The sequence below is a fragment of the Liolophura sinensis genome, chromosome 6 (assembly GCF_032854445.1).
Source record: "Liolophura sinensis isolate JHLJ2023 chromosome 6, CUHK_Ljap_v2, whole genome shotgun sequence".
Taxonomy (NCBI): domain Eukaryota; kingdom Metazoa; phylum Mollusca; class Polyplacophora; order Chitonida; family Chitonidae; genus Liolophura; species Liolophura sinensis.
Genome location: NC_088300.1, coordinates 55,182,032 through 55,200,251, shown reverse-complemented (window position 1 = coordinate 55,200,251; position 18,220 = coordinate 55,182,032). Strand labels below are relative to the sequence as shown.

General features: G+C 37.6%; 1 protein-coding gene across 6 annotated transcripts in view; it reads left to right on the top strand.

Moving 5' to 3' along the window:
* LOC135468189 (ankyrin repeat and SAM domain-containing protein 1A-like) overlaps positions 1 to 18,220 on the top strand; it is a 75,091-nt gene that overhangs the window by 17,451 nt on the left and 39,420 nt on the right. For all 6 annotated transcript variants that reach the window (XM_064746294.1, XM_064746296.1, XM_064746291.1 and 3 more), the window contains 5 exons: positions 357 to 427; positions 927 to 1,015; positions 1,408 to 1,975; positions 2,265 to 2,449; positions 6,579 to 7,194. In XM_064746294.1, the coding sequence (XP_064602364.1) occupies positions 357 to 427; positions 927 to 1,015; positions 1,408 to 1,975; positions 2,265 to 2,449; positions 6,579 to 7,194 (1,529 nt within the window). The remainder of the gene's footprint in view (positions 1 to 356; positions 428 to 926; positions 1,016 to 1,407; positions 1,976 to 2,264; positions 2,450 to 6,578; positions 7,195 to 18,220) is intronic.

Genomic DNA, 18,220 nt, shown 5'->3' with positions numbered 1-18,220 from the left:
GTGAAATGTTGATAAGTGAAATACATGGTATATATGTTGTCACCATGTGAGAGAAAGAGCTTTATAGCAGATCATTACTTTCTGTTGCATTCCGATACATGTATTCACAAGGCCACACATCACGTGAGTCTTTTGACTCTGTGGAACTTTGCAATGTTCCATACTCTTTAAACACCTCATTCAACATTGACAAAAGTCATAAAATTTCTCAGCTACAAATTTTTCATTATTCGCCATATGCATGTATGCTCACAGTTTCACATGCTTCAAAGAGAGTTTTGATTAGAATAATTACATATACATGTATGTAAAATATACTTTTCACTTCATGTTATTTCACATGTTTACCTCTGCAGCCCTGCCCCTCCTCTTCCTCCACGGAACTCCTCTATGAGGACACCCCCAGGCTCTCCCCCTAAGGGCACAGGTGAGTCTTCACATATCTAACATCTCTCTAACATATTGTGTTGCCTTGAAGTTACACAAGTTTTAACATAGCCATGCTATTTCATCATTGATATTTCATAACAATATTAAAACTTTGTAATTTAATCCATCTTTTATGGAAATTGTTTCATGGGAAATAATTCTGATTTTAGTAGAATGTATACTTTTCTGAAAACTACTGCTACTGTATTGCCAGAATTGGAAAGTGTTCACCTGTGCTTTAAAATTTTTGAAAAGATGTAATCATAAAATTTTTCTGTCAAGATGCAGAATGTCTTTGAACTTACTTGGTCACACAAGAAGGAAGTATTTCCCTGATCTTCATAGATTAACAAGATTTTTTATATGAATTTTGTCAACTAACCATGTGTTACGATATGCAAATGCTAGTTCATTACTTAACTTGTAATAGCAGTTTTTGGTGTTTTTGGTTGCTGTTGTGCTTACATGGTTGTAGATCTGTATGACTGTTGTTTCAGAACTAACAGTGATGAGGGGCACTCGTGAAACATCTCCTAGTTATATGGAAATGGGAAATAGATCTTCGGACGCCCTTGCAAAAACTCCTGTGAGTTTAGTGATTATATGCGTACAAATTACTGCTGTTTCTTATCACGTGTGTAAACCTATAAAAGTATGATAGAATGTAACTGTTTAAATGTGAATCAATATTGTTAGAAGATAAACTTTCAGTAAAACTTTCTGACAGACCAGAACTACCATATCAGCTTATATCTTTTACATATGTAAATTGATTATGTTCTTAAAATTTAAATTTGGAAAACCTAGTGTTTTCTCAAATTTCATTGAATATGCTGTGCTTTTTTTGTTTTTTCATGTTAAAATCTTTGTTAAGTATACTGCTTGGTACTTAATATGACATATAAAGTAATATTGTAGAATTTGGTAAAAATAAAATAGCCCCCATACATGGTCATCTTAAATCATGTTGTGTTGCAGGGAAAACCTCCACGTAAGAAAGGCCCGAGAGCTGACCAATCATCAACACATTTTCGTAGTTATGCTGAAGCTGACCAATCAGAAAAACAGACTGTGATAGCCAGTGAATCAATCTGTCAGACAGAGTCTGCTCCTGTTCACACGCAACACACAACACAACCTGCTGAGGATGGGACTGTGTATGAACAGATGAACCGTGTGTCTGACGTATCAAATAAGTGTGATAAAACTGAGGACAGTCATGGCTCTCTATCCCCACATGAAGACACTCTCTATGGAAATTTGTTACAAGCTGCTGACAAGACACTCTCCAACATACAGCAGACTCTGGAAAAAACTGATGTTGACACAACAAATGATTCCAAGGAAAACATTCCTCCTGTTGTTCAGTCAGGTGATAGTAAAGACAGAGGAGAGAAAGGAACTGGTGAAGAGACAGTTTCTCCTGGTGGTCAGACTGGGACTGATTACAAGGGAGATAAATCTGAATGCAGCAGTGTAACGTCTGAAAAGCAACCAGTGAACATGAGGAATAATAAAAGTTCCACCAGTAGTGAGGAAACAAGAGGTAATGTTTTTCTTGATCAGTATGCGATTTTAATGGTGTTAAACATTCCTTCCAACATCATCAATATGGTATCACATTAAAGAAACTGATACATTGTAACATTTAAGACATTGTGATACATGAACTATCAAGTTTTAACATTCTGCTTTACATTAGTGGCATCTCAGGGGATTGAAAACTTTGCCTCCTCATTAGCACCTGCATAGAACATTACAAGAGGCACAGGAAAACAATTGTATGGGTGGGGATGCAGTTACAGTGTCTGACTGAGCTGTTTTCTGTCTTGCAGATTCTGTAGGATCTGGTCGAGACTCCAGGCCTCCCTCCCTGGAATTCGACAATGTCAGATGTCGGCTATTAAGTCAGGAAATACCCCTGACCCCCACAGGTTACTCTCAGCCCCCTACCCCTGACCACCCCCCTCCCTCACCCCACACCGCTGTCCTGGGGATTCACGAGCGCATCAACCCCATGGTGAGTAGTGGAATCACATCTGTTAAGTTCTCTGCGTGCACTAAAGCATAAACCCATTCATGGGAGTTGCTCTTATTATTTTATGTGGTGTATCTACATTGTAGTTATGATGAGGTTGCGCTGTGTGTCTAGTTAAATTATGTTGTGTGGTGTATCTACATTGTAGTTATGATGAGGTTACGCTGTGTGTCTAGTTAAATTATGTTGTGTGGTGTATCTACATTGTAGTTATGATGAGGTTACGCTGTGTGTCTAGTTAAATTATGTTGTGTGGTGTAACTACATTGTAGTTATGATGAGGTTACGCTGTGTGTCTAGTTAAATTATGTTGTGTGGTGTATCTACATTGTAGTTATGATGAGGTTACGCTGTGTGTCTAGTTAAATTATGTTGTGTGGTGTATCTACATTGTAGTTATGATGAGGTTACGCTGTGTGTCTAGTTAAATTATGTTGTGTGGTGTATCTACATTGTAGTTATGATGAGGTTACGCTGTGTGTCTAGTTAAATTATGTTGTGTGGTGTATCTACATTGTAGTTATGATGAGGTTATGCTGTGTGTTTAGTTTATAATCTACGTGTAGTTATAAGGGGCCTCCTGGAATGAGGTGGTTAGCTTGCCAATGAGGCACAATGTACCAGGAGCCTCTCACCAGTGTGGTTGCTGTGAGTTCAAGTCCAGCTCATGCTGGCTTCCTCTCCAGCCGTATGTAGGAAGGTCTGCCAGGAATCTGCGGGAGATTGTGGGTTTCCCCAGGGATCTAACCTATTTCCTCTCGCAGTTTTGGAAAAATGAAATAGTCTAAATACATGCAGTTATTTCTGGTGTTATTAGGCATATCTGGTTGTATTGCTGCATATATATGAGGAAAACAAATCATGAAACTGCTATCCAGTGTGCTAGTTACCCAACCTTTTGTAAACATGCATGTACGTTGTGCCAGTTAAGCCAATGCAGTTTCATACCAAGAGTGGTGACAAAAAAGAGATGCATAAATTGCATGCATGCTTCATGTAGTTAAATCACTCCTAATATCCCAGCATTTGCCTACTTCAAGGTACTGTACTGCCCCAGCCCCTCAAAATCCGTGGGAAAGTTAAGGTGCATATAGACTTAAATAGGACACAGCAGCACTTATTGTGCTTTATCTAAATGACGAGCTTCATATCAGACCATTGGTCAGATTCCACTCAGGTTAAAAGCTGTGGTAATATATTTCTGAAGAAACACTGTTTTCATTGATCAAGTAAAGTTATCTCCCCTGCGCAGGGCTTTTTCATGGTTATTAGTATTTACAAGAGAGTTGTTACATCTATCTTGTAGACAAGCATAAAGATAACATCTTGGTGTATCTAAAAACAAATTTTGTTGTTCTTGCTGCTGTATATTGATAAATCTTAAGTTGAATGTTATGATACTTGTTACTATACACGTACATGCGAGTCATTTAATTCTTACGGTATTTTTTTTGTTGTTGTTTGTTTCTTCATTTGTTTGTAATGTTATTTATTTATGTTTTTGGTGCCTTTAAGCTGCATGCTGTGGCAATAGGTTTTAACTCCTTTCACTGGATCAGTGTTGTCCATAGATTATTAACTAACCTCCCATGATGTAAAACTTCTTGAGTAGCACGTTGAACACCAACTTGAATAAATTAATACATAAACAAATATATTAGTATAGGCCACCTGTATATGTTGTCAGAAATTAAGAGTGTAAGGGCAGCGATAACCTAGTAGATGGGGGAATTAAAGTTCTTTTTAGCAACATGTAAAAATCATTTGTACAGGCAGGCTCTTGTCTTCCACCTTTTTTATATATGAAGATGCAGCTTACATGCTAGCAGTAATAATTTACTAAGATGAAAATATATCTGTTTTGTTTGAGTGATAGAAAAACTTCAATTTAAAGAATAATGTATCAATCTGGGTTGCATTATAATGTCAGAAATGTGCTTCTGACTACACATAAGAATATCTAAAACAAAGATTATGGTTTTAAGGGATATGAAGAAAGTTATTCCAAAAAAATTTAAAGAATTCCATTTTAAGACATATTTTATTTCTTATATAAATTTCATATATCTGTTTATTCTGTGCATGTTATTAATGATAAGAAATTTGTGGAAATGACGTCAGCCATCAGTTTATTGGTTAAGTATCCCCATGCAGTCTCCTCTCTCCCACAGAGTTGTTTAGACAGCTATCACTATTGACGTCATCACAGCAGGTCACTTAATTTCTGCATTGACAACTGTAGTTTGAAGGTATTTTTACACCACAAGAAGAAAGCGGAGAAGCTCTTTTGTACTTTTATGTGTTAGCACACATCCTAAACTGCAAATCATAAGAAATAATACATTTCAATTTTCCTTTAAATACTTGTACACGTGCATATATCTTCATGGAATAATTCATTGAATGATTTCACTATGTGGGTCACACCAGGATTCGAACTCGGGTCTCTGCAACCGATGTGCATCATTCTACCAACTGAGCTAAAGGGAAATTCCCACTAGCTACTGCTAGTATAAACACTGGAAAGCTGCCTCGTTACACAGCTCCCAATTTAAATCCTTCCCTCTCCCAAGACACACCTACTTTCACAGGCCCAGAGCTCCACGCTTCTTGGAACCTGTTAGGTCACAGCACCAGTATAAAGGTTGAAGGATTTCACTGTGTTGGTCACATCATGATTTGAACTCGGGTCCCTGCAACCGAAGTCCTGCACTCTACCAACTGAGCTGAAGGGAAATTCTCATTCTCTACTGCTAGTATAAGCACAAGAAAGCTGCCCTGTTACACATATACATGTACTTTCACTTTCATGTAATGTTGTGTAGCTCTCTGCCAAAGTGATGAAGCACACATTTGGGATTTTGTTTTCTGTTGGCTTGTTTTACATAGCCAGTTGAGTTATTAAGTTCTGAATAGTGTTCATAAATGTAGTGTTTTTGTTAGTTTGTTGATTGATTGTTGTATATGATAAATTTTAATAACTGGATTTGCACATCATAGTTTTACGTTTGGAGAGACATTTATATAGGCTCAGCCTGTTTGTCAGTCCACTTCATTTGTGTAAATCTGAACTGCTATTTTTTAATAATTTGCATAGCATTTAACTAAAACAATTAGCAGGTGTCTGTTAGAGTATAGTAGTTTTTAGTAATTTGCATACATCCATCTAAAGCAATTAGCAGGTGTCGGCTAGAATATAAAACTTCCTGGAATCTGAGCTAAATCTGTAGTACTGTGAATGTACATGTTGGGTGAATAGCTGTGGGCTTTGTGTGTGTTATTGTATATGCTTATTTGCCAAAATAGTCAATAAGTTGATGGTAGGCCCTGGAGCCAAAAGAAGCCTTTCAACCTCTGGGTCACATGTATTTTATTCAACTTCCTGCCAAATGCTTGTAATGTGCTTGTTTATGTAGCCGATTATTGTGCTCTTTAGTCTGGGCTGTCTGGGTAAATGAACACCACTGAGGGCATTATTGGCCAGGGGCTAGCTTATTAAGATCATGGAATGTTGAATTTTGTCTGGGGCATGAGTGTTGTAGCCAGGCAGTATTTAAATGTCAGGCTGTTATGGCCTGGTGGCCTGCTGTCTATGACTGAGGTGACTCACCCATCTCACAGCCTGTCTCCCCACACCAGTACTCACTCATCATAATCAATACACCAACTCAGCTGGCCAGACTCTTTAAAAAAAAAACCTCATTGTTTTTTTGGCTGTTCATTGGTGATATTTGCTGGAGAGGTAACACAAAGGTTGACAAAGGCGACAGTGCGCTGGGCTAGGGATGCTGCTATTGTGTGGGCTAACAGGTGTTTAGGGAAATCTTCTGTGCAGTTATCCCAGCTGGATGTGTGTCTGCTGATGATCATGTGATAACACAATGGATTCATTCCCAGGAAATAAGAGCTGCAGATTGCTTGATATACAGTTTCCGTTAAATCGATGTTTAATTGTTTCCTAGGTGGTCTCAGATTACAGAATTTGATTTTTTCAAATATTCATAATTACATAATTGCCTGCTTTGTTTTGATTAATTGCAATTATCGTCTTTTGTTTGTTATTCCTTTCTTTAAAACTGTTTGTCATACATTTTCACATTGTGTTTTACAGGATAAGAGAAAATCTCGTGACATTGAGACGCTGACGGAGCCCTCGCTACTAGGAGGTATTCCCGAGAGGGACCCAGAAATGGAAGAGTCTGAACAGGAAACAGAATCTCAGTCTGAGGAGACCCCGTCTAAACCTGAACCCAAGGAGGGCAGGGATGGGGCACCGCTACCTGAACAGGGTAGCTCCACAACGTCTTCCCCTCATACCTCTCCAGTCACCACATACACTACTTCATCATCTGTGATGACGTCATCCAGTACTTCCACATCTACTTCATCCACTGTTTCATCCAGAAGCCAAACTTCATCAAGCCCATCCACATCTACATCCCAGACCACCAGCACCACGAGTCCGTCTAACACCGTCACTGGAGACACCAGCGTGGTGACAATGGACAGACACAAGGACAGCCAGATGGACACAGACTCAGGTGTCCCTAATAAAGGTGCTGTAGACAGTGGTAGTGCTGAAACTCTGCCCAATGGTGTCCATGTAGTGATGAGACGGAAGAGTCGCACCCCTTCCTCCTCCAGTGACAGCACTGAGAAACAGAGTGGTGGCAGTAGCTCTGACAGTATCAACACCGTGTCAGATAAGGACATGGAACCATTCTCTGGTAAGCCTTCCACTTTTTACATTGAATATTATTTATGGTAAATCGCCTATAATTTCATGGAAATTTTCACCCACTAATCACCACGCTTGGGCAAACTGTAGAGCAAAATGGTACTAATTGGTGAAAAGCAGCGTGATTGACTGTAAATCTCAGAAATTAGTACAGCAGAGTGATAAGTTAGTGAAAAATGAAATTAAGCATTATTTATGGAAAGTTTAATGTGACATTGGTATTGAGGATGTTTTTTTCTCTCAGTACCATTATGATGTTAGTTTTTTGTCCTCGGGTGCTGTTCCTGGTATTAAAATCAGTCATGCAAGTATGTGCTGCCCTTCTTATGTGGAAATTAATTGGCATTCATCTTGGCTGCTCAGAGAATCTTCAAAGTTGTGAGATATGTGTACTCATCTGCATTATGTTAAATTATATATCCTGCTTCCTACTCATTTGTTTATGGTTTCACAACTCTTATTGTGATTCTTAACTTATATGTTCCTTTATTTTTGTTCCAAGAAAAAACTAAATCACTAAGTCCTGATTACTTAATTTCTCTCAATCTGTTTTTAAACTCTTGTGGAGAGCCTGGTATTAAAGCAAGAATGTAATGTGTGAGTGTGTGTGGTAGGGGAGACAACTCTGTGATACTATTTTATTTTGGGTGCGTGTACTGTGGATGAGAATTATTAAGTGCAGTTCAAATGCTTGATGGAATTGCCTTTGTGGATTACATTAGTGTTGTTTCAGCCACACTTTTATACTACTAATTTAACACCTTTAAATTGGTATTCTATGACTCCATGGATATATTGTCTAATCAAAATGAAATGATCAATTTTGACCTAAGGGTAAGTTATTAACTCTAATTTACTTCCATTATATTGAAAGTTTTATACAGTACAGTGTAAAATGGAGAGTATTTTTAAACTTGTAATGTATTACCTCACCACCATGGAAAGCTGTTTAGCACTATCTTGTAATATAAGAGGATCGTCAAGGCCATTTATCAGGTGACCTAGTTTCAGGATATAGGTCAAGTCTCTGTGATGGGTCTATTAACCCACTTACCTGCAATCAAGCTAAAGTGATAACACAGTTAGAGTAATCCAAGAAAAACCTCAGTATCTGGAGCAGTATGAGAAGGAAAGTGTTCACAAACACACGTTTTGTAACATGTAGACAACGCACGTTCTTGGTTCGTTCAGAACCATTTGTTTGGTGTGGGAAAATGTTCAGACTTGCTCAACCCATTGCCAGACTTGTTATACATTATCTTTTATTTATTTATTTATTTGATTAGTGTTGTATGCCGAACTCGAAAATATTTCACTTATACGACGGTGGCCAGCCTTATGGTGGGTAAAAACCGAACAGAGCCCGGGGGAAACCTACGACCATCCGCAGGTTGCTCCTTCCCACATACGACCGGAGAGGAAGCCAGCATGAGCTGGACTTGAACTCATCACGACCACATTGATGAGAGGCTCCTGGGTCATTACATTTCTCTAGCATGCTAACCAACCGAGCCACGAAGGCCCCTTCATAGGTTATCTTAACACGTTCATCAATACGCTAATATTGATTAGTACTACTAGTAGATTACTACTTTCCTGTCACTACCTGCACACCATTTTACCGTCAGCATCAGGACATATTACCAGTATTTGTTTTTGTTTTTTTCCTAGAAATTGTCAGGAAAACACTGTTAATATAAAAAACGAAAATTGTTTCTCTGCCTGTACCAATTTCCAAATGTTTTGACGAAAAACAGGGAATCACATGTCGATGGCCTAAGGGATGTTACCTGTCACTTGTGTTGGAAGACTGTCTGTTAGGTTGTTGTATGTATACATATTGTTTTTTCATTGGTACGCAGTTGAGAAGACCAAATAGAGCCTTATAATTTGAGCACCCTTTTAGTAGGCTTGGATTAAAATATTTTCAATTATTAAGAAATCTTAACTTTAATAATGTGTTGTAGGCCTATAGCAAATCATAGCATTAATATTACTTATACATTTTTGCTAAATCAGTTTATATAAGGAATGTTTAGGAGCATTAGGGTATGTTGTAATTTGGTTACCTCTAAAGGGTATCAGAATGTTCTTGTATTTGGCCCGGTATCCATAAATCAGTCCACAGCAATTATCCATGACTTTGTCGATTACTTTTACTATTAATACGATGTCATTCACCTTTTTATCCAAATATACAGTAATGTTAATAAGTATAATCTCAAACTAGAAAATAGGTGCCTGGCATTTTCAAAAACACCCCTTCGGAGAAATGGGTTAGACCCATATTGCTCCTGTGATGTAATATTGACCAAAGTTACTTGACTACTACACTAATGGCTAACACAAAATAAATGGGAATAAAATGTTTGATCTTAAGAAAAATATATAAATAAATAAATATAAAGAACAATGGCATAATTAAATTTCAGTACTAAAAATTATACACCTAGAAAATAGTCACTAAAATTTTCAAGGCAATCACTTGGTGTAATATCTTGTGTAATTGATACTGGCCGTCGTATAAGTGAAAACTTCTTGAGTACAGCATAAAACACCAACCAATCCAATAAATAAATAAATGTAGTGTAATTATATTACATGTTCATGTATGTAGCATTCCAACTGCTGGAAGATACTTTTACGAGCTTACGTGTATATAATATGCAGTAGTCATGTGTGCATTGAATGCAGATACACCACATAGTTTGATCACATCACGAAGAAAACTGATTGAATTGGGAAAAAGTGAATAGTGGTTTTGGATAGGTTCCAAAGGAGGAGATATATTATGCTTTGAGCCACCATCATTTCAACATCTGCATTGCCCTTGCGCTAGGGAACAGATTCTGTGAGCTGGGCACCATAGATAGTACGTAAAATATGATTTACTTCCATCCAGTATAAAGTCAATATATTCATTACTACAGCTAAATTTATCATCATTGTTTAAATGAAAAACTTAAAAGTATGGTAAGTGCTAGCTTTTAAACTCCTTATTTATTATAGACTATATGTATTTTTGCAGTTTTTTATTTCATCGCGTATGTCTCTGTCTTGTTCATGGTTTACTTGTTGAGAGATTTGTACGTGACATATTGGGTTCCCTCACAGTATGGCCATAATTGTAGTTGCACCTGAATATTGTGTGTAGTAGGTGTAAAGTATATCTGCAGAGTTTATCAAGTGGTTAACGTCTTAATTACATGTGGTTAAGGTAGATATGTCATCAGGATAGTCAAAGTGTTAGTGTTGAGAACAAAGCTAGGTTTTTGTTCTGAGGTATGAAGTGTTACAGGTGTGTTATTCCTGACATGTAGGCCAGCTGTCCCCCGACTTGTGACATTGTACTTCAAACTTTGACACAGCTCAAGACAAAGTCCCTTGCCTGAATCGGATTGCAGATGACTCTTGAAAATTCACTAGGCTGACATAATTAGATATCTTTGATCTGACATTTCTAACTAATGAGATAGATTGGGTCTAGGTGAAGTCTGAAGGGCTGTATGCATTTGTCAATTTGTGTCCAGTCTTGGCCAGTGACCTGGAAAATTGGTCTCTCTTGACCTTAGCTCTTGGCAGACAGGTGTAAAAACAGAGTTTGGGAATCAGTGCTCAGGTGAGTGGATTGAAATGAGTCTTTGTTGCTTTATAATGGCTGAGGAAGTGCTTTTCTACTCTTTACCTGCCTTATTATATGCTGTTTTATTGGGAAGACTTTCCTTGTCAGGTACCAATAATAAATTGTCAATTGCAGGGAACCCTTCTGCCACTAAGTGAATAGTTTCTCTGAAGCTTGGTCTACCTGGCGTTTTCAGTGCCCATGTACTGCACAACATTTAATTACTGTTTTTCAACTTCCACATGGTGACACAATTGTAACAGTAATACATGTATGTAGTACTTGTACACGTTTGGCAATGTAATACAATTGTACATGTAGCTTTGCTTCAGCCCTTGCTAAAAAAAATGGCTCATTTTGAGGGGAGGGTTGTTACGGGAGTCTTGTTAGGACAGTTAGGCAGAATGAGGTCAGAATTGCTGACTGAAGTGATTAGCTGATTGAGACCAGCTGTCTGTAGGAACTGTCTATTTTGGTCTTGGTACTAGGCATACCTCTTTCCCCCACCCCCAAGCACTCACACTTACTCACACAGGCCTCTACTCTTTCTGCCTGATGTTCAAGCTCCTCAGGGGCTGCTACAGCCCCAATATTTGTGGTTTGTATGTTAAAGTTGTGGTTACATGTTCTGATGAGTATTTGTACACTGAGGAGATGAGATAGAGAGAGGTGTGAAGATAGAGGGAGAGGAGTTGTGAGCTGTCAGTGTGATTAGAACAAGGTAAGCCCTTGGTATCTGAGCTTTGCCTCACCCAGGCTTCATCCAGCCATCATCCCCACCATTGATCAATGGGCGAGTGAGGGCCCCCTTATAACATTCCACTCCACGTTGTATGATGTAGCAATCAGGCTATCGATCACCAAATCGCAGATAACTGACATTCACGTAATAGATTCAGCCAAGTGTTTCAGAAAAGCTTGGAGTGTGTATGACCGTGTTGTCTGTAAAGCTTTCCATCAGCAGGTTGGTTTTAAATGCATTTATCAGATTTGGTCTAAGCTTACTGATGATTTCTGTCCTTAGCTTCATTGCTTTTATGCTTTTAGATAATATTTGTTATTAGTGTTCTACAAATAGAGGTGTGCCTGAATACTTGTTATGCTGGCTGTTTAAGAGAATACAGGCCTTGTATACTCAAGAAGTATGCTATAAATGTAATATGTTTGTGTACTTTAACATTCTCTGTGGATAACTTATGTAAGAGCTATTTTGAAGTGGGAGCTTAATTCAGAGTCAACTGCTCTGTAGTTGCTGTAATTCTTCAACCTTTTCACATGTTTTCAAGGTGTTTATTTAAGCATATTCTGAGAACATTATTCTTTGTTGACTGATAAAGTTATACTTTTTGTGAAGCCTGATACTTGTCAATCCAACCAATGTAATACAATTAAGAATGTGCATGGATTGTACTGAAAGTTTTTCTTTCATATGCTTTAAGGTTGAGGAATTAGAGAATGTTTATGCGACTATATGTTTACTACTCTGATATATTCTGGTTACGTGATCAAATCTTGGTTTGTCAAGTACAATACTCGATCAGGTACATAAATATATCTGTGAAGTGCATTTCAGAGATTTATGCACTGAGAACTGCATAGCCTTTTGGACCTAGAAAACACCATAATTATTTCTCTTTTACTTGTAAGTAGTGCACCAGGTTTTTGCAAACATCATTATCCACAAGTGACAGACCGTGATATCTCTGGTGCGTGTCTTCCTCTAGGAAATGATTGGGTACGTGAAAATTTGCGTCACATTGCAAATGACCCATTCAAAATCACATGATGGTCTGATAATGATTTTATGTTCAGTTCTAACCACCCCATATGTGGTCAAATGGATTGATGTTTTTTTTAAATTTCTGTTGTGGATCAGATATGTAATTTATATTGATTAGCAGAAAAAAATATCTTATCTCTAGTGTATTTCATTAACTTTTTATCAGAGTTACCTATAGAATTTTCATTAATCAATATAGTCCTCAGACAACAGCTGATATTGACTATGTTTACTGTACTAATTTAACTTTGGTTGACAGGACTCCTGTACCAGCTGATTGATTTACTTAATTGAACAGCTTTTGATTCATGGGTGCACAGTACTTACTCTAATGTTCTTGTTATGTAGTCAGTTTTACACTGACTGATTTCATTTGTGAGATTTTTGTGTTGCAGAATTCATGCAATATCAACTTAGAATTTGACGGCTTTTCTAACTGGATTTCTAACTGGCACCATCATGGGAACTTACACTGTTTGTGGCTTTCCATTATCATGTGTATGTAATACATTGTACGTTGCTTTTCTTTTCCGGTCTACATTTGAAAGGTTAAAAGTGCTGGTGATGAGTCCTTGCTGCCGTACTAAACATGTCTTCTCAACCCGAAGATAATGAAGAAAAGCTGTTGTTAATGTACACAAATGCGTATAAGCTCTGTTGCATCCATTCATACTTGCACTTTCTACCCTAAAGGAGATTGTGGGGCCATTATTAGAGTATAATCTGTTTAAAGTTGAACAGTGCTGTCTGATTGAACAGGTACAACTAAAACTATAAGCCATAATTTAAATTTTTTTTTCTTTCTTGGATAAACCAATGAACCTGTTTTGTGTCAAATTATGACCGCAGGTTGTTATAAAATTGTGAGGAAATAAACATTTTTAGATAAACCCTATCATTTTGTTACTATATTTGTACTCAAATATTACCTCCTTTATTGACAATAAGGTAGGATTGAGCCATTATTGAGCCGTTGACTAGATTTGTTCACCTTTTGTAACTTGTTCTATCACAGAGGATTTGATGAAGTGTGGATTACTGTACAAATATAGCGTGTCTCAAATATATTTTCTGCATTGATGGTTTGTGTGTGTCTGTATAATGTGTGGAGAGCCTTGTTGTAAGGCAGCTACATGTACATGGATGTTAAGAGTCTCTTGGGGGAGAACGAGCATGGTCAGAAAATATCACTGTGAGATATTTTATTTGTAGACTGGTGAAGCCTAAATGTCAGAACAGCGAAGCTATATGAATGTATATAGCTTAGCATACTGATGATTTTTTACCCAGATCTACGGAGGTACAATGTGAGAGGATCACATAGGCTTGACTTCACCCTAAGGCCATTGTCATCTAGACGATTATCGATGAAAGCGTAACTGGTTCCATTTATTTCTCTGTTTGAAAATTAACAATAAGGTGTGTGTAGACATAGGTAAGTGTATATACACACAGTGACATTTGCAGGGACACATATAGAATGATTTAAGAGTGAACAGGTGTATTATATGCTGAAGTATTATAATTTATAACAGTGCAATTGAAGAAAGGGTGTGCTTAGAGTTACAGGGAATAGAATGTTGAATGGTTTTCATTTGAATTGTGTCTTTATTTTCTATCGAGCACATTGCCATTGTTAATATTCTATGTTTGAAGGGATGGTGCATTTAGAGTTGAGTGGGTTATGGTGTTAATGGTTGGGCTGGACCTGCACTGTTGTTTACACACGTTGTAAAGCTCAGTGTGTGTGTGTGTGTATTTCTGGTATTTATGATGAGTGTGAAGATAACTGTATCTGATCGTTCCTCTCCTTGCCCCACAGCTGGCCTGGTCCAACATCTCTTCCAGAGTAAGTTACCCTCCACTGTTTTCACCCCTGTCAAACTATTGTTGTCAAGCTACTGCTGATGCATGTTTGTGTCTGTCAATATTGCTTCTAGATATATCTACGATATTAACTGACCGTTTCCTCCACCATGATTACTTTCAGATTTAAACTTTTGCCCATATTACTTTCCTTCTCCACGACAGCTATTTATCGTGTACACTCATCAGAAATATGAATTGTTTGTTTTCTGTACTACACTGTTATTTTACCCATTATAATATTATTTTTATGTACATGTTGTAGTTCTGTAGGAAACACCCTGTTTTCTTGACAAATGAATTCAGTGCAGATCTCAGCGGCAGTGGATATTTTTCTTATGTCAGATTAATTTTTGTTGTTAACTTGTATATTGTTGTGTGTTGTGTGTACTGGAGTCTCACAACGTAGTGCCAAGTGACAGTGTAGAGTGCAGCACTGTTCACAGTCCATGTGGAGGACGTTCTACCACCATCAGTGTGGGTGTTGTCATATAGCACTGACTGTTGTACACTTTGTACGTGTGCTATTTGTTGTACATGTATTTAATGATGTACCATTAAGTAAAATACATATGTTCTTCTACTTATATGAACAGTAACCTCACTTATCAGTAATATTAGTTAATTTAAAATCTACTGTGCTAATTTGTATTATTTTGTTTTCATTGGATTTTTGGATTTTTTTTTTTTTTTGGAACATTTATGTTTTCAGAATTTGCTTCAGATGTTGTCCCTATAATGTGTTACATTCCAATAGAAAACAGACTAAATCCAGTTTCCTTTTCTTAGAATAGCCTTTTCAATTATTCATATTTTTTTACATGTATGTGTAAATGTATTTATATGTTTTTGTCACCATTTGGAACAACATATCAGGACCAATGGGACGTGATTGTGCTTGGACAAGAAACAATTTTGTGGTTGATTTATTGTACTGGTAATATATGGATATGGCCCAGAGTTTTCTGTGTCACGTACATGTGTTCTGAGAATGGATGAGGGACGGGGCAATTTTCTAGTCAATGAGGAGGACCGATTGGGCAGGCTACACTGGGCCAGACCAAACTACAACATTAACTACCACCCATGGTCAACTAGCTAATTCTGCAGATTGCTATTGATTCTAATAACTATGTTAGATTGTGTTAGAGATAGTTCATTCAGAAGTGCAGTCTGGAGATTGGGCTGTCATGGATGGGGTTCATGGCGAGGTAGATGTGGATAGGGTTGAAAGGTTCATGGTCAACTTGGACATCATGGTGATGTTTTCCTTGGCAATACTATACATTTCCTACATAGCTGTGGTGTACAGTCCTGAAGGGTTATTCCTTTGGCACCAGTTGAAATTTTTGCGAACTGCAATGATTGAAAGAAAACAATAGATTAATAATGGATTTATCGCCTTAGCCAATTTTGTTTTGCAATAGGGCTGTTTTGATTTGGAAATCTTTTATCAATAAAGGTAAAATTAGGTCATACTATATCATGCGACCTATCAAAATATAAAGCAGCTATATTTAATCACACTTACTGTTACATAGGCATTTGGAAAAAGTTGCACAAAAAGTAATTAAAAGTTGATAAACGATCGAGAAAATTGAACAACTGAATAGTTGTGAAGTTCCCAAAGGAAAGGGCATGACTTGAGCCACTGGAATATGGTGAAACAGTGGTGATCGGTAAATTAATGTCAAGAATGGTTTCTTTTAATTGTCTCAAAGTCACAAGTTACGGTAGGAGTGTTTTACTTTTATTGACAAGAAGAGTTAGAACTCGTAACTCTCCTATTGTAGATCAACAGATGTATCGCTGAACTGTTTATTAGTCTGTATTATCAAAACGTGGATAACCACTCCTCAATGTTGTACATTTGTTAACATCTAAATCTTAATTAGTCCATTCTTATAATTGTAACGTTCCTTAGAGGATTCCAGTGACCATAGCAGGAAGGACATGGCTTATCCCCCAAAGTTTTATTTCTGCTAACATTGTCTGTTTAATAGCATTGCCAATTGGCAATGGCGAATACAGGATACCGGATGAATAATTCATGGAAGATGGTAGAGAAAATTAATTTGAATTGTTTCTTGTAACGCGGGCCTTGTCTAGTGTCATGTGATTACATGTGACTGATGGTGTACTGTAGAACTTGTCCAGATTACCATGGACATTTGTATGCAGTACCCATGGAATGGCTTGGATTGTGTTAGGTCCTGCCTACTAACCAGGCCAGTATCAGTGTAAATTTTCATTGGGGGGGCCCTGGCTTACAGCAGGATATGGTGGCTGGCTTCCTGGCTGCCTTGTTCTGATTGTATCAAACCAGAAGAGGCCCTGTGTTTTATGAGTAGGACAGACCCTCTGGTATTGATTGCTGATTCTACCCAGGTCCCCATTGCATCTCTTCCTCCAACGAAACTCACTGAATCAAGTGGCTGTCAGATGGCCACTTTTTTTTTTTAACACCAGTCACCACAGTACTCATTTTTCTGGCCTTGAAGATAATCTGTTATTTCTAATTTGAGATAGGGCTGTGTAAGGGAAGATCTGGATTGGCTGTGGAGAAATTCTGGTCTTGGATAATGGGGAGAACATTAGTCATAGAGCTGGGTATAGCACAGTGGTGGAGATCTAGCTGACTGACAAGAGTTGTGAACAGTTGCTTTTGCCCAGCAGAAATAAAGAGTGCTCTTCCTGTTTCTCTGGTAAGGCTAGCTTTATGCATATAGACACGGTCGATTTTAATTCTTTTGCTTTGTTCTTGCATACTGGTATATTTTACCTCTACCCATCTTCTGTGCCTGCATTGAGAATCCTTGTGCTGAAATTGAATCTTTAGTCGTAGCAGAGTTAAGTAACTTTAGTTGAGAGTTTTAATTTATGTTCTCTATGTAAGAAGACTATTGGCTTTCTATAGAGGATTGTTTGCCATACTTTTCCATTTAAGTTAATTAGATGTGTATCAGACTGAAATTAATAAATACTAAATTCAGTTACTTAACTTCAGATTGAAATTAAGTTTCATTTTTTTTTTAGATATACATGTAAATTATTTATTAGAATTTATACAATTTTATCGAGACAAAATTGTTGAGATATATATATGTATATGGGAATTTAAACCCTGGGTGTGAAATTTTAACTCTTCGCCCACAGCTGGAGGTGAAGGGTTAAAATTTCACGCCCAGGCTTTAAATTCCCATATACCCTTCTCAACCTGCAGTTAAGTTACATACATGTATATAGGGAGGCTTATGTAGACATGTAGGTAATTGTCTGAGCTGGAAAATTATTTAAGTAGACATGTGGTTAACAATCTGAGCTTCAGGATTAAGTGGACATGTGGATAGTGGTCTGAGCTCGAAGATTAAGTGGACATGTGGATAGTGGTCTGAGCTCGAAGATTAAGTAGACATGTGGATAACGGTCTGAGCTCGAGGACTGAGTAGACATGTGGATAGTGGTTTGAGTTCGAGGATTAAGTAGACATGTGGATAGTGGTCTGAGTTTTAGGATTAAGTAGAAATGTGGATAGTGATCTGAGTTCAAGGATTAAGTAGACATGTGGTTAACAGTGTGAGCTTGAGGATTAAGTAGACATGTGGATAGTGGTCTGAGCTGGAAGATTAAGTAGACGTGGATAATGGTCTGAGCTCGAGGACTGAGTAGACATGTGGATAGTGGTTTGAGTTCGAGGATTAAGTAGACATGTGGATAGTGGTCTGAGTTTGAGGATTAAGTAGAAAT